General features: G+C 37.0%; 1 protein-coding gene across 4 annotated transcripts in view; it reads right to left on the bottom strand.

Annotated features, from left to right (window-relative positions):
• The window catches only part of GDAP2 (ganglioside induced differentiation associated protein 2), a 73,931-nt gene that overhangs the window by 20,722 nt on the left and 37,360 nt on the right, over positions 1-15,849 (bottom strand). For 2 of the 4 annotated variants that reach the window (XM_027866716.1, XM_027866717.1), the window contains exons 10-12: positions 13,669-13,745; positions 12,046-12,185; positions 8,933-8,987 (exon numbers count right to left, since the gene is read on the bottom strand). In XM_027866716.1, the coding sequence (XP_027722517.1) occupies positions 8,933-8,987; positions 12,046-12,185; positions 13,669-13,745 (272 nt within the window). Of the gene's footprint in view, positions 1-6,535; positions 7,545-8,932; positions 8,988-12,045; positions 12,186-13,668; positions 13,746-15,849 lie in introns of those variants that run through there. The other 2 variants (XM_027866718.1, XM_027866719.1) reach the window with 2 other exon arrangements.

The raw sequence follows: 15,849 nt of genomic DNA, 5'->3' as shown, positions 1-15,849 counted from the left end.
TCAACATGTCCAAAATAAAACTCATAAGTTTTGTACCCAAACCCGTCTCTCTTCCAACCTTCCTTATTAATGTTGAGGGCTTCATTATTTTTCAGGTCACGCAGATTCACAACTGTGGTGCAATTTGTGACTCGGCACTTCCACTCCACATATCTAACCAGTTATGAAATCTTGTTTCTACCTTGACAAAATCTCTCCCATGTGCTCCCTTCTCTCCACTCTAACAGCACCAGCCTAATCCAGGGCATTAATAATAATCCAGGGCATTAATAATAACCCAGGGCATTAACAATAACCCAGGGCATTAACAATAACTCAGGGCATTAACAATAACCCAGGGCATTAACAATAACCCAGGGCATTAATAATAATCCAGGGCATTAACAATAACCCAGGGCATTAATAATAACCCAAGGCATTGATAATAATCTCTTAATTAATAATAATCCAGGGCATTAATAATAACCCAAGGCATTGATAATAATCCAGGGCTCTTGCCGAGATTACCGAGGTAGCGTCCTGTTTTACTGCTCTTCCTCAAGACTCTCCCCATTTCAATTCATCCTACAAAGAGTCATCAAAATGATCTTCCAGAAGGACAGGCCTGACCATGTCACCCCCCACCCTCACCCCCACTCAATAAACTTCATCAGTTCTCTACTGCCTCTCTAATAAAACAGACACTCCTCTACTTGGTATTTAAAATTCTTGACAACCCAGCCCCTTCTTACCTTTCAGTCTCTCTCCTCCACACTCTATGGACAAGCAATATTGGCCTATTTGCTTTTCCTTACATATCGTGCTCCTCCTCTTTCTGTGTCTTCACAGCGACTGCCCCTCATGGTAGAATGCATATTCTCTTCATCTCTGCCTCGTGGAACCCTGGTTTTATACAAGACTCAGCTCAAGTGTTATGACCTGTATCAATTCTTTCTTGATACCCTCAGCCACTAGTCTGTCAGTCAATATGCATTTCTTCTTTTTTTGGGGGGGGGGGCTAGGCAATGGGGTTAAGTGACTTGCCCAGGGTCACACAGCTAGTAAGTGTTATGTGTCTGAGGCTGGATTTGAACTCTGGTCCTCCTGAATCCAGGGCTGGTGCTCTATCCACTGCGTCACCTAGCTGCCCCTCAACATGCATTTCTTAAGTAAGTGCTTACTATGTTCCTGAGAAGACAAGACTCACTGGAAAAGACTCTGATGTTGGGAAAGATTGAAGGGAAAAGGAAAAGGGGATGGCAGAGGATGAGACGGATAGTGTCACGGAAGCAACTAATATGAGGTTGGACAGATTTTGTGAGGTAGTGGAAGATAGAAGCCTGGTGTGGTGCATGGGGTCACAAAAAGTTGGACACAACTGAACAATAACAACCAAGTTCCTGGCATGGAAACACATTCCCCTAAGTGCTGGGGAAACAAAGAAAAGCAAAAAGCAGTCCCTGTCCTTGTAGGGCACATATTCTAACCATGTATTCTACAACATATAAATAATGTACATACAAGATGTAAACAGAATTGATGAAAGGAAATCTGAAAGAAGGCATTAGTAGTTTGGGAGACAGGGAAAGGCCTCCTGCAGAAAGTAGGGCTTCATCTAAGTCTTGAAGAAAGCCAGGGAAATTAAAAGGCAGACGTGAGAGGGCATATCATCTCAGGTATGGGGGATAGCCAGTTCAAACACAGGAAGATGAAGGATGAAGTTCTGTCATGTGTGAGGAACTCTAGGTAGAGTGGTGTAGCTTGGGTATGTGAAAGAGAGTAAGGTGTAGGAAGAACTGAAAGGAAGAGAGGGACCAGGTTGTGAATGGCTTTAAATACCAAAAAGAAGAAGGTATGGGGGTAAATGACAGCATTTATCTAGTTTGAAACGAGCTCCAGAGTTTAATGCTAAATCTAATGGTACCCCCCCATCCTGATTCTCTTTCATCTCTACATTTGATACTGTTGGTTACCAAAATTTCCTGGATATTTGCTCCTCTCTATGCTCTGCTTAGGGCCCTTTCTTTTCACTCTATACTGTCTCACTTGGTGATCTCATCACTTCCCATAGGTTCAATTATTATCTCTATGCAGATTATACTCAGATCAATTGATCAATCAATCTATCCACCATCCCAGTCTCTCTTCTGAGTTCCAATCATGCACCTCCAACTATTTCTTGGGTAATTCAACCCAGATGTCCAGTAGACATCTCAAACTCAGCGAGTCTAAAACAGAGCACCTAGGGGGAACAGTGCATAGAATGTACATCTTGGAGCAAGGAAGATCTGAGTTCAAGTCCTGTTTCAGGCACATATGGGTTGTGTAACCCTGGGCAAATAATTTAACCTCTCTATGCCTCCCTTTCTTCATCTGTGAAATGGGAATGATAATAATAGCACCTACCTCACAGGACTGTTGTAAGGATAAAGTGAGAATATGTACAGAGGGCTTTGCAGATCTTAAAGCCCTATATAAATGCTTGGCATAGTGGATGGAGAGCTGGATTCAGTCATGGTCAAAAAGACCCAGACTCGAGTTCTGCATCTGGCACACGCTGGCTGAGTGACCCTGGACCAAACACTGACACTCTCAGTATCTATCCTTGGCAACTCTCTAAGAAAAGAAGCTGCTGACCTGCATTGGCAAAGGAGTTTTTTCACCTAGGAGTTACTGATACAAATGAAATCACAGGTTCCATCCTATCCCCATCCCTATCCCTATTAACAGTGATGCTTGAAAGCTAAAGAGCTTTAAGATATACTAAAATGGGGCTATATGAAGGATCTCTAAGGTGTGGCTATATATCCTCAACATGTGAGAAGACAATGAGAAGTAGGCAGAGCATCAAATCCTATTTTAGGTTTTCTGTTACCTGTATCAAAAGTATGACCAGCCATTACATATTTACACTGCTGGACATTTTCCCCTATTAGACTGTAAGTTCTTTGAGAGCAGGAACTATTTTTGCCCTTCTTTGTATCCCCAATGCTTGGCACAGTGCCTGGCAAGTAGTGTTTAATAAATGCTTGTTGACAGATTGACTGAATATCATGTAGCTAGAACTGATTTCTTAAAACTTTTTTTCTTCTAATTTCATGAACATCTCAGAAACAGCTAAAGATGGCAAACATTCAAATTCTTTTTATGAACAAGAAAACAGCCCATCCAAGGAAGTCATTTGCGGTGATCAACATCTTGCAACAACTCATTTAGTGCATGTCCACTAAGCCATCTTGACCCCTGGTATTGCCTCTAAAGCTCTTCCACAAATATGAACTAAAACCTATCACTTCTATATCATTGTAGATAGCATTCCTCCTGATAGAATTTTCCTTTTTCTCTCTAGACCCAAAATTCTCCTATCACTTCTTATATGTTATTTTCCCAAACTAACGCAATTTGTGTTCCATTCACGTTTGCAACTCCATCAGGACTTAAACCTTTTCAAGTGTCACTGGCAATTCATGTGTCTCAATCACTTGGGTTCATTTATATGTTTCCACAGTGCCTAACTAGTACCAGGCTCTGTCCACAATAAGTAGTCAATGTTGAATGATTACTACAGAAGTATGCGATTTGGTAGCATAAAAATGCTTTTACTTTGGAAAAAAACTCAGTATTGGCATTAATATGTTCACTTACTAGCGATATTATTACATCTAAACCGGTTATTAAAAAGTAGCTTTTACTATACATTGATATAAAACACTTAAGATCTAATTATTGTTTGACTTTGTTAGGAAAAATGAATGACTAGAGACAATCAAATTCTCTGCTCTAATTTAAAAAAATTATTTTATATTTTAATATAAAATGTAATTATTTATATTCAATCTAATTTTAATTCTTCATCTTTTGTATTATTTTTAATATTAAGTGGGAGGTAGGGATACTGTGTTCCATTCTGGATGCCACCAGGTAGGGACAATGATATTCTGGAGAAGGTCCAGAAGAGGGCAACTTCCTCACCATGGCTCGCCCTGGTCATCTTCCTTTTCTACTACACCATATGCCCTTATTATCCCTTGCTCTAAGAACAGTAATCAAATCACCATTACCATTGCTTCTAGAATGGCATGTCAATCAGCTGTCACATGACATTATTCATCACTCCTATGATAACTTCTAGCTACCACTCCCTATATGTATAGTCTCTTCCATAAACTCCCTGAGGACACGAACTATTTCACCTTTTGAATTTGAACCCACAGCACTTAGTACAATGCCTGGCCCATAATAAGTGCTTCATAGATGTTCATTCAAACAGGAACGGGAAATTATGTTAAAGTAAGTACTTCTGTCAACAGGGAGACAAAACAGTATACTGCATGGAGTGCTAGACTATGTAGGAAGCCCTAGACTTAAACCCAACCAACAACTCTCACTGTGTTAATGTGGAAAAGAAACCTGAGCTCACTGCACATCAGTTTCCTCATCCGGCTACGCTGCCTGTAGCATATACTTCAAAGGCTTGTTATAAAGTTCAAATTGAGAGAATGTGTAAAGGGTTTTGCAAACCTTAAAAGCATAATTACCAATGTGAATTATTAAATCTTCTATCATATCTTTCATGAATAAAGAATAAAAATTACAAAAAATGATTAACACCAACTATAATGAACATAATTCAATCTTTCATTAGTAAATCAAAGTGAGATTCAGAATTTCTCAGAGTTCTCATCATGAGCCTATCTACTTTCTTTTTAATCAGTCCTATGATCAGTATAGGGAGCTTCCAGTAAGGAACGTCTATCAATATGGACCTGCAACTGCTCTGTGACTTTTAGTCTTAAAGAGCTATTAGGGGGAGAGGCGGAGAGGGCACACTGAGAAGTTAAGGGACCTGGCCGAGTTTTTCTCTCTTTCCCCTAATTGTTCAGAATTATGAAAAAAATCTAGTCATTTGAAGTTTTTGACTATTAGGGTTTCTGATAAACAGGACGCTGTGGGTGTGTGTGCACAAACACACATATATCTGTGTTAGGGGAGTTAATTTTTCAATTGTGTTTTCATAATGGTTAAGTTAAAATCAATTTACAATTCAAAGGTCCGTATTGGCCTAGTATTGGTCAATATTTTAATTTATGATTTGGATAAAATCATGAAGGGCATGTTTGTTAAATATAAAGATGACACAAAACTGGCAGGGATAGCTACTATGATGGATGGCAGAAGCAGGATTCAAAATTATGTTAATAAGTTGGATTGCTGGACCAAAACCAATGAGATGAAATTTAATTGGCACAAATGTATAGTTCTGCATTTGGTTTTAAATGAATTAACTGCACAAGTAAAAGAAGGGGGAACATTTGGCTCGTAGGAATTCTTGTAAAAAAGAACTAGAGGGTTTAGTTGACCAGAAGCACAATAAGTAAATAGTGTGATATTGCTATTAATAAAGCTAAAATAAGAATAGTGTTCAGATAATAGTAATTAATCTTCTAACTGTACTCTGAATTGGTCAGATCATAATTATTTTGTGCAATGAGGGATCACTTCTTTAAAGGAAACAGTACAGAGATGGGATGTTAAGGATCATATAGATTTTTTGATGATCTCCATTTTTACCTGCATCAGAAATAGGCTGGCTACTTGGTGACTAATTCTTCTGCCAAAGCAACTTATGAAACAAACAAAATATAAAATGGCCCTTAATCTCTTTTGTCTTTGCAGTGACTGACAGAATGATGTAAAAGGGGACAGAAGATGCTAAGAATTATATAATTCTAGGAAGTCTATAAACATTAACACAATGGTTACAATTTTAAATGTGTGAATCTTAGCCTGCAAAAAGTAAAAGAAGGCATATTCCTAGAGGAATCTTGACATTTTCACTATAAATAATAACAAGGAAATTGGAGCTAAATGGAAGGATGGCTCAAAACTTCTCTTTAGAGGGGGAAATAAAGGAATTGGTTTTATTGTATGTCCAAAGGCAACAAAAAATATTTCAGAGGACACCTGACTATCTCTTATGAAATTTACACGTTAACAGACAAGTTACTGTTACTGTCATAGGAATCTTATGTGAATCAGCTATCTGTATATACTCAGATCACTAACTTGTTAGAGCAAGGATAAACATCAATACAAATTATAAGAATAAAAATGAGAAGCTGAGGCACAAGTTAAATGAACTGTTAATACTGAAAAATGGGAAATGGATAAAGGAGCAGACACTGATCCAAAATATAACATTTGCCAAAGAAGTTTAACTAATCAAACATCTATGCGGAGACCAAAAAAGCCGAGAAGCTGCCTTAGCTAGCAAACACTTTATCTCCTTACCAGATGGAGGGATATGACCGCCAAGGGCAATACCCATTTAGCATATAAATCTGTTTATAAAATCTTAAGAATGGTTGAAGATTTTACAGTACTGCTTTATAAAATAATGAGAAACAGCAGAGGATAAAGCAAGTTTATGAAAAGCAGAATGAAAAACCCAATTAATCCAGATCATCCAAAGTAGATTTAAAGGCTGAAATTAGAAGGCTAATAAATAATTGGAAAACAAAAAATATTTTTCAAGACTTCTGTAACAAACTCTTTTTATTATACAAATGTGGCCTCTAACATTGCAGTTCCTGATGTGATATACTACATGAAGCAGTATAAATGAACTAAAGAAAATAAAAATGTAGAAAAGCAATTAAATCAAGTATACACAGAAATAGTTTGTATTGATTCTCAGTTTCCTCATTTATGAGGGGGTTAGGCTAGACTTTTTTTGGTCATGGATCCCTTTGGCAGCTTGGTAAAGCCTATAAACATCTGAGAATTAAAAAAAAATACATAGGGATTACACAGGAAACCAATAATATTGAAATCCAGTTATCAATTTTTTTTTTACAAGGTTATGGACATCAGGTTATGAATCCCTGGACCATTCAGCCTCTAAGATTGCTTCAAGCTCTAAATCTATCATATAAGAAGACACCTAAAAAAGGGAGAGAACCAAAAACTTGGGGAAAAATTTTTAAGGGGTGACTAGGGAAAATATTATGAACTACTAACTCACATACCTATTTTCCCTACATGGCAAAATTTTATGAGAATAATCTTTACATCTCTGAAGAGCACTCTTGAAAGTAAAGATTTGAGAAGGGTACAAGCAGCCTTTTGCAATCACAGTCAACAGTAAACCTCATCATTATAGTCATACAACTGACTGAAAAGAGTAGAGAATATAAGGCTCCGCTGTGCTATTTGCTGAACAGTTTAAACAAGCATCTGAGTAGGCAGAGCAAAATGCTGCTTTAAAGGTTCTCCTCCAACAAAAGTGTGTCCTGTACACATGTCAAAATCATACAAGATTCCTTAAAAGATATAAAGGATAATTCTGTTTGATGACCCTTACTGATGATGTCATTAACATGAAGTAAGGCATAAAACAGGGAAGGCAGAGACTGCAAAAGTTGTTTACCCTCCTCATGAGAGATGGTTGATGCAAAGTCCAAACTGAAAGGGGATGCCCTAGAGATGGCGGGTTCTTCTGGGTGCTCCTGTTTATGGATGATGCAGTGTTCAGTGCATCAAGTCCTACACCACTGCAGAGTCTTCTAAAATAAGAGCCAGAATCAGGAAACACACACACACACACACACACACACACACGACTGCAATAAATATTTCTGAAGTCCAGGGTCAGATTTCCAAAAGTATAGGTGATTATTCTAGTTTAATGGATTAAAGAAATTTAATAGCTGACTTTTATAGAACCTTTAGATTTACAAAGCACTTAATATATATTACGTCATTTAATTCTAACTACCTTGTGAGACAGAGGATATTATTACCCCCATTTTATAAATAAGAAACCCGAGGCTCCAAGAGATTAATGATTTGGTATTTCCTGATTACCTCCCCCAAATTATTTAACTACTTTATATAACTGGTGTTATTAATAATATATCAGTATATCATTAATAACATTCGATTATATAACGCACACACAGCAACAGAGACATTGTACTATAATATATAACATATATACTATATATTATACAAAGTAGTTAAATGAAATATAATTTGGGAGACAGGATATTACTTGTTGGGTGAAGATAATAAGAAATATAAAATTATTAATATCTCTGAAACTCAGGTTTCTTTCTGTAAATAAAAATACACACATACATTTTATGCACGCACACACACACAAAGTAGTTAAATAAAATGTAATTTAGGAGAGAAGATACTTCCAAATATGTGTGTATATAGATGTGTACACATGTATATGTGTAGCTAGATACATGTATGTGTAAGAGTACATATATTTTGTACCAGTACAAAAATATGATTGCATGTATATACATACATATGCATGTGCATACACGCACATACATACATATATATGTATATATCTATACACGCTCACACATATCTCTCCAATTAGAACATAAGCTCCTTGTGAACAAGGACTGTTGCAATTTACATCCCCATAGCATCCCTAGTATACTTTCTAGAACATAGTACATACTTAATACATGCTTGTTCATTGATCTACTGACTTACTTAAGGCTCATAAGTGTTAGAGGTGAATTGAAAGTAGTCTTCCTGACTCCAAACTCAGCATTCTATACATTATGCCATGTTGCCTAACATATGTCAGTGTCTACAGCCTTGCAATCAACCACATAAATTCTTATGTGTAGTCTTGTGAATTATTTCCAACTTCAGCTTCATAATATGGAAAACATAATGTCATTACTTGATTTTCACTCACAAATATGCAGGTATTCATATAGATGTCAATTGCTACACTATGCAACAATGAGAAATATTATAATAGTAGGGAACCAGTACAAAAATTCACTTAAGAAGCAAAGGAAAACAAAGTGCCAATCATAACAGCAATAATAATGAGAAATATTTCAGTGTTGAACACAGACAACATATTTAATATGTCCAATTTAACCAACTGACATATATATGTATAAATATACTCCACCTTTGATCGAAATGTTGGATGGACAAAGTAAACTGCTTTCAAGTTCCTCTTGTATCTGATTTAAAAGAGAAAAAAAAAGTGAGTCCCATAAAAATGTGAACTATCTTCTTGAATAACTAAAGACATTTAAACACTGAAATTAAAAAACTTTTCAAAGCTCTGGCTCCTGTCACTGAGATTCAAGCCAAGGCTCATAACTAATGATATAGAGGGATATTTTGAGATCTTTTCATGCCTCTTTTATAGGACAATATTAGATATAATTTCCAACTCTGTTAGCGAATCTTTCAGTGGGACAAACTATACTATGGGACCTACTGTAAAAAAAATAATAAACACTGACATATCACAGGCAAAAATGAAAAGAGACTGAGAGAAAGGTGGGGATAGAGAGGGGAAGAGGAGAAGGAAAGGACAAAAGAGAGGGACAGGGAGGGAGGAAAAGAGAAGAGAAGAGAGAGTGAGTGAGTGAGTGAGTGAGTGTGTGTGTGTGTGTGTGTGTGTGTGTGTGTGTGTGTAGGTAGGATGGCCAGTCTCACCTTAAGGAAATGGCAACCAAGTTTTGAAGCATCCCAAATCAGTATTAGTTTAGGCAATAATTATCATTAACTAATCATAGGCAATAACACAATAACCACAAAGGGCAGAGACCTTAGAGACACTTAATGCCATTCTTACATTTTACAGGAGAGAATATACTGAGGTGTGAAATGGCCAAGGTGCTACAGTTACTTAACAGTAGTACTAGAACTAGAATTCAGGTTGTTGACAGTTTGTAACTACCTCTTTGCCACAGTCAGACATTTTATTTTATATTTCAGTCTAACTGCTTGGATCAATATCAATAATAATCAATAAACATTTATTAAGCACCTATTATGTGCCAGGCACTATGCTAAGAGGTGCAGATACAAAATGAGGCAAAAGACTGTCCCTGCCCTCAAGGAACTCACAATCTAATGGGGGAGACAACATGCAAACAAATATTTACAAACTGTATACTGATTATAAATAGGAAATAATTAATAGAGATTTAAAATTAAAAGAGATTTAAAATAATAGAGAATTAAAAAGGGTTAGAGAAGGCTTCCGGTAGAAGGTAGTATTTCAGCTGGATCTAATGGAAGCCAGAGAGGTCAGCAGATGAAAACGAGGAGGGAGAACATTCGATGCATGAAGGACAGCTAGAGAAAATATGTGGAACTGAGAGAGAGAGAGAGAGTCTTGTTTGTGAAACGATCAGGAGGCCAGTGTCACTGAAGAGTACTTGCTGGAACGTAAGATGTAAGAAGACTGTAAACGCAGGAGAGCACTAGGTTATGAATGGTTTTGAATACCAAACAGATCATTTTGTATTTGTTCCTAGAAGCAATGGGGAGACTTTTGAGTTTACTAAGTAGGGCAGTGATATGGTTAGACCAGCAATTTAGAAAAATCACTTCAGTGGTTGACTGGAGTATGGATTTGGGTGGGGAGAAACTTGAGGCAGAAAGACCCACTAGAAAGCTAATGCAATAGACTGTGTTAATATTAAGTACTGGGATCTTTCATCAGTTTCACAGATGAAATTTTAGGTCTGAATCCAAGATGGAACATCAGAATTTTTAAGTTTAATATCTTTTTCTACTGACATGCATTATGTTTCTATCAAAGTAATTTAGCATTTTGGTGTCCACCTGTAAAATGGGTTTAAAATATTAAGAAAAGCATTTAATGTTATCTGTTCTCAGGGCCTTCTTTATTAGCAGATCTTATACATTCAAATGGATATATGATCTCATCGATGTGTGCATTTTTCCCAACAATGCAGATCATAGTTCATTCACGCTAACCCAGACTGTTCAGCTCTTATTCATGTCCACCAGATCACCACAGTAGATCACCATCTACTAAACATGTCAGGTTCCTTCCTTGTTTTCTCTTAACATTGTAAAGATACCAATGGGGCATATGGGCTGCCTATTACTTATCATTTGCTGTTGCAATGTGACCAGATCATCTTCTTTGTTGTTTACATATCTATTTGATGTTATTTTGTGGGTGTGTAATGAACAGTAACTTAAACCCCTGATCTCTTGCCTTTGAAAATAGCATGAAAACAGTTATCACATTTCAATGTGTCAGTTTTTAATGGGTCAGGTATCACGATGAATTTTTTTTTAGCTAGGCCACAAAAACGTACTATGTTTACCTTAAATTATTTTCATCAACTATCATTTTTTTCTGCCCACCTCCAACAGATACCCTGAGGCACCACCCTTTTCTAAATGTAGAATATTCTACCTTGTCAGACACTAGTGTGAATGTTGTTATACCTAAAGAACTGTAATGGCTCTTAGAAGGCTTCTGGTCCCAATTCCCTTCCAATGCAGGAATCCTCTCTACCACATGCCTGCTTGGCGGTCATTCGCTTCACCACTTTGAGTGGTGGAGATCTAGACATCTTCCAAAGCAGGACACCTTATTTTTTCAACAGCTCCATTGTTAAAAATTTCCTTGGTAAACCACGCTGACAACACATCCTCTTAAAGCCAGTATAGCTTGTTTGTACAAAGTTGTTTTCAGGCTGTCTTCCCATTGTTTGTGCTCCTTGAGAGTAAGATTGTCTTTTGCCTTTCACTGTAGCTTCAGTGCTGAACACAGTGCCTGGCACACCACAGGCGTTTAATACATACTGATTGTATGTAATACTTACATGTATGTAATACATACACAATACATAATGCCAGACATAAACAATTAATAAAAATTATACATATGACTTTGTAATTGCAGTTGTAATTTTTAGTAAAATTTTTAAATTCTAAAAATCTTCAAATTGAGTTTATGTTGGGGAGAAGGCTTCATATTGAGGGAGGTTAATGCAGTCTATGTGAGACATTTATATATATGTATATATATGTATATCAAGCATGCTTCTTTCTTGTCACATGGAGAAAGTAAAGGTTTTTTAAGAGTACAAAAATAATATAAGAGATCATTTCATGAGAGAGAAGGGGAGAGAGCGAGAGACAATGTGACAGTGTGAAAGAGAGTGTGAGAGTGAGAAAGAGAGTGAGTGAAGGACCACTGTCCAACTGCCCCTCCTTCATTAAAAATAAAATGAGACTAACTTGATATCAACAACGTCATAGAGTTTCTTCAGGAAGTCAGAGTCCAGGTGATTGTACTCGCTAGTAAGTGTGTGAAAGTATACTAAGACATATTCTTTTACAGCAATGTGATCCATTACATGGATAAAATATAATAGAGCCTGAAAAAGACAGAAAGGGGAGAAAATAAAGGTCATTTTTGGAATAGTCCATTTCAATGAATCACATGGACTTAAAAGCCTTGAAGTGTTACCTAATATATATCTCCTGTCATCTAATTAGGCCAATAGGAATCAAGCTTACTTTGAAAGCCCCCCAAGGATAAAAACCATTCCAATGTTTAACAACTATCATACATACTACAACAATGTATTTCTTTTTAATCTCTTATTGGTGTTGAAATATCAATTCTACATATTTGAAAAGTTATTGGGTTTCTAATTACATTTTTCTTATCTAAGCTAAATAATTTTATTTTTTGCCATTTTCCTGCAATGCATTATTTTTCTAATCCTTTATTATCTTTTAAACTTTCTATATTCCTATTACATATCTATATGACTCTTATGTGACCAAGTGCTACCATAAAAGAACATATTAACTGGTATCAGCTCAATTTGGGGCTAGTTTTTATTTACTATCTTTAATAATGACATTGAGTTCAACTTGAACCTACAGATGCTAATTTGAGATTTTTTAATACCTAAGAAAATTAGGATTTGAAGTCACAGAGCTAAATTAATAAGACAAATATTCCATCACAAATAAGATGAAATTTAAAAGAAGTACAAAGACAAGATATGGAGGCACAGTATAATATGGGGTGATTCACTAAAAAAAGAAAAAGAAAAAGGTTGGCAACTTAAGTGGTTATTGTGAACTGGATGCTGACTAGTACTGTTTATGTTGGCCTTTAGGAACAAGAGAAAAGCTCAAACAACCAGCTTGGAGTGGGGAAGTTGGGCAGCTTTTAAATTCCTATTAATAGGACAGAATATCGTATACACTGTCAGATACAGTCTCTGTATCAGCTATGTTTGTTTCTTTTTCAAAAAGGAGAATTTATCCTGGAGAGCACAAAAAATGATTGTTATATAAAAATAAAATGGCATCCATAAAAATTTTCAAAATTTCTATGAAGTCAAGTTTTCAAAATATATATTTACTTTGTTGGAGTGAATTTTCACCCAAAATTAAAATAATTATATGTTTTACATTATTCATATGTCCTGTTCCCTTTCATTTGTTTGAATGATCAAGATTGACCATAAATCCTTAAGACGAATCCTTCAGATCCGTAAGATCTGAATATGATAAATTTACAAACCAAAAAAAAATCTAACATAGGCTTGTTATGTCATTTCAATAGCAAAGCAGTTGTACACACACACACACACACACTCTCACACACACACACTCACACACACACACGTAATATCAAAGGTCTTTCATATTTCAATTTTCATTATAGGATAACATCAAATGTGACATTTTACACAGTAAGAACTTAGAATACTCCTCAGAGACAAACAGGTCTGCCTTACAACGTAAGCACTACAATTAATGAGCATATAATTTATGAGTATGAGCATATCCTCCATAACAGCACTATTCGTTAAAAGTCTGGACCTTTTTGTAACTTACCTTGTCCATATCTATTAATGTTACAGGAATGTTTCTTCCAACTACCACCATCACTGTGCGACCACAGTTATCTACACCTACAAATGGGGAATATACATTAACAACAACAGTAACAAGCTAGTATTTCCATGGTGCTTTAAGATTTTGACATTTTACATATGATCACACTCATTTGATCCTCACCACAACACATAGCTTGTTTGTATACAGCTGTTTCTGTGTCGTGCTCCCCACTAGATTTTGTGTTCCTTAAGAGCTGGGTTGTTTTTTGCCTTTCTTTGACTCCCCAGCACATTTTACAGATGAGGAAACTGAGGCTGAGAGAGGTCAAGTGATTTGCCTAGTGTCACATAGCTAGTATGTTCTGAGGCAAAATCTGAACTCCAGACTTCCTGACTCCAAGTGCTGATTCCATCCAGTAGGCTGAGGAGCTGCCTCAGCGGTTGATTTTCAGCTTATTACTCATTCAAGTTTGAACCTCTTTTGCTCTGATGCATCTTTTAGAGGGTGGAGGTGGTCCTGAGCTCCTGAAGGCCAGGATAGCAGGAAACATCAAGCATGCTCAGGCCTGATCAAGCCAGAAAGGCTTCAGTGTAGACCTTATGACAGAAGCCATGTCTATTGCCCGAGAGGCTAGACTTGCTAAGTCTTGAGATGCTCATCACTTGCTTCAACATAATACATTTTTTGGCCACAGCAACTCATAAAGATCTTTTTTTTTATTGGGGGGGGTGGAGGGGTGGAGGAGTGCAGCTGTTATCCACATTTGGTAGAAGGACCACCTTAAAGTCAATGATTGTGCCCTATCAATTGTAAATTGTATTTCCAGGTAGAGCTGAACAGTACATAACTTAGTGGATTCCTCTAATTACCCTCTCCCGATAATTTATATTCTTTAGACCAAAGTGTTTAGGAGTCAAATTCTTATGTGTGTTTTTTTTTTAGGCAATTGGGGTTAAGTGACTTGCCCAGGGTCACATAGCTAGTAAGTGTCATGTGTTTGGTCTGAGACTGGATTGAACTCAGGCCCTCCTGACTTCAGGGCCAGTGCTCTATCCGCTGCACCACCTAGCTGCCCCTTGGAGCCAAATTCTTTAAAGCAAAAGGCTTCAAGTCATGTCAAACATGGGATTTTTAGAACACTGAGACTGTTTTATGTAATCACAGAATTTCACAGATGTAAGGTACTCCAACAGCCACCCAGTCCAATTTTCCTTAACATCTTTATTGTCATCCAGCCTTTGTCCGGAGATCTCCAAGGAGAGGGTACCCACTAGTTCCCGATGCAGTGATTTACAGTTTGGCATAGTTTCAATCTTTAGGAAATTTTTCCTTCTCTTCACCATAAATTTCCCTTCTTACAATTTGCACCAATTTCTCTGGGCTGCTCCTTCCAGGGACAAGTTTTCTCTTCCCCAGGCTGAACATCTTCATTTCCTTTAACCAATCCTCACACGGCATAAACTTGAAGGTCTTTATAACCTGGTTGCCCTCTTCTGAACATGCTCCAACATATCAATGTCCTAAGATGGGGGTACTCAGAAATGGAAAAAACAAAACAAAACAAAAAAACCCAAAACCCATTCCAGATTTGGCCAGACAAGGGCAGTGCGCAGCAGAGTTTTCATCTTCACACAGAGGTGGTTGTTCAGTCATCCAGTTGTGTTCGACTCTTCATGACTCTGTGGTTGAATGCTAACACTGTCCACAGGGTTTTCTTGGCAAAGATACTGAAGCAGTTTACCATTTCCTTCTCCAGCTCATTTTACAGATGAGGAAATTGAGGCAAACAGTGACTTGCCCAAGGTCACACCGCTAGTAAGTGTCTGAGGCCAGATATGAACTCAGGAAGAAGAGTCCTGCTGACTACAGGCCCGACACTGTATCCATTGCGCCACCTAGCTGTCCTTTTAGACTTCATGTTTATTACTACTAACATTTCATCTTACTACAGTCAGCCCAAAGTTCTAGCTTGTCAATATTTTTTTGGATCTGGACTTTATTGTATAGTGCACGAATTGTTCTCCCTAGCTTTATATCATCTGCAAAATTAATGAGCATGCCATGTATGCTTTCATCCAAGTAATTTACTAAAGTGTTAAATAGCACAGAAATCCTTCAGACACTCTACTCAAGAGCTCCTTTCAAGCTGGTTATCAAGCCATTAACAACCACTCTTTG

This window comes from Vombatus ursinus, unplaced genomic scaffold (assembly GCF_900497805.2).
Source record: "Vombatus ursinus unplaced genomic scaffold, bare-nosed wombat genome assembly UNPS02014782.1, whole genome shotgun sequence".
In the NCBI taxonomy this organism is placed as follows: domain Eukaryota; kingdom Metazoa; phylum Chordata; class Mammalia; order Diprotodontia; family Vombatidae; genus Vombatus; species Vombatus ursinus.
This window is presented reverse-complemented; position numbering and strand designations above follow the sequence as displayed.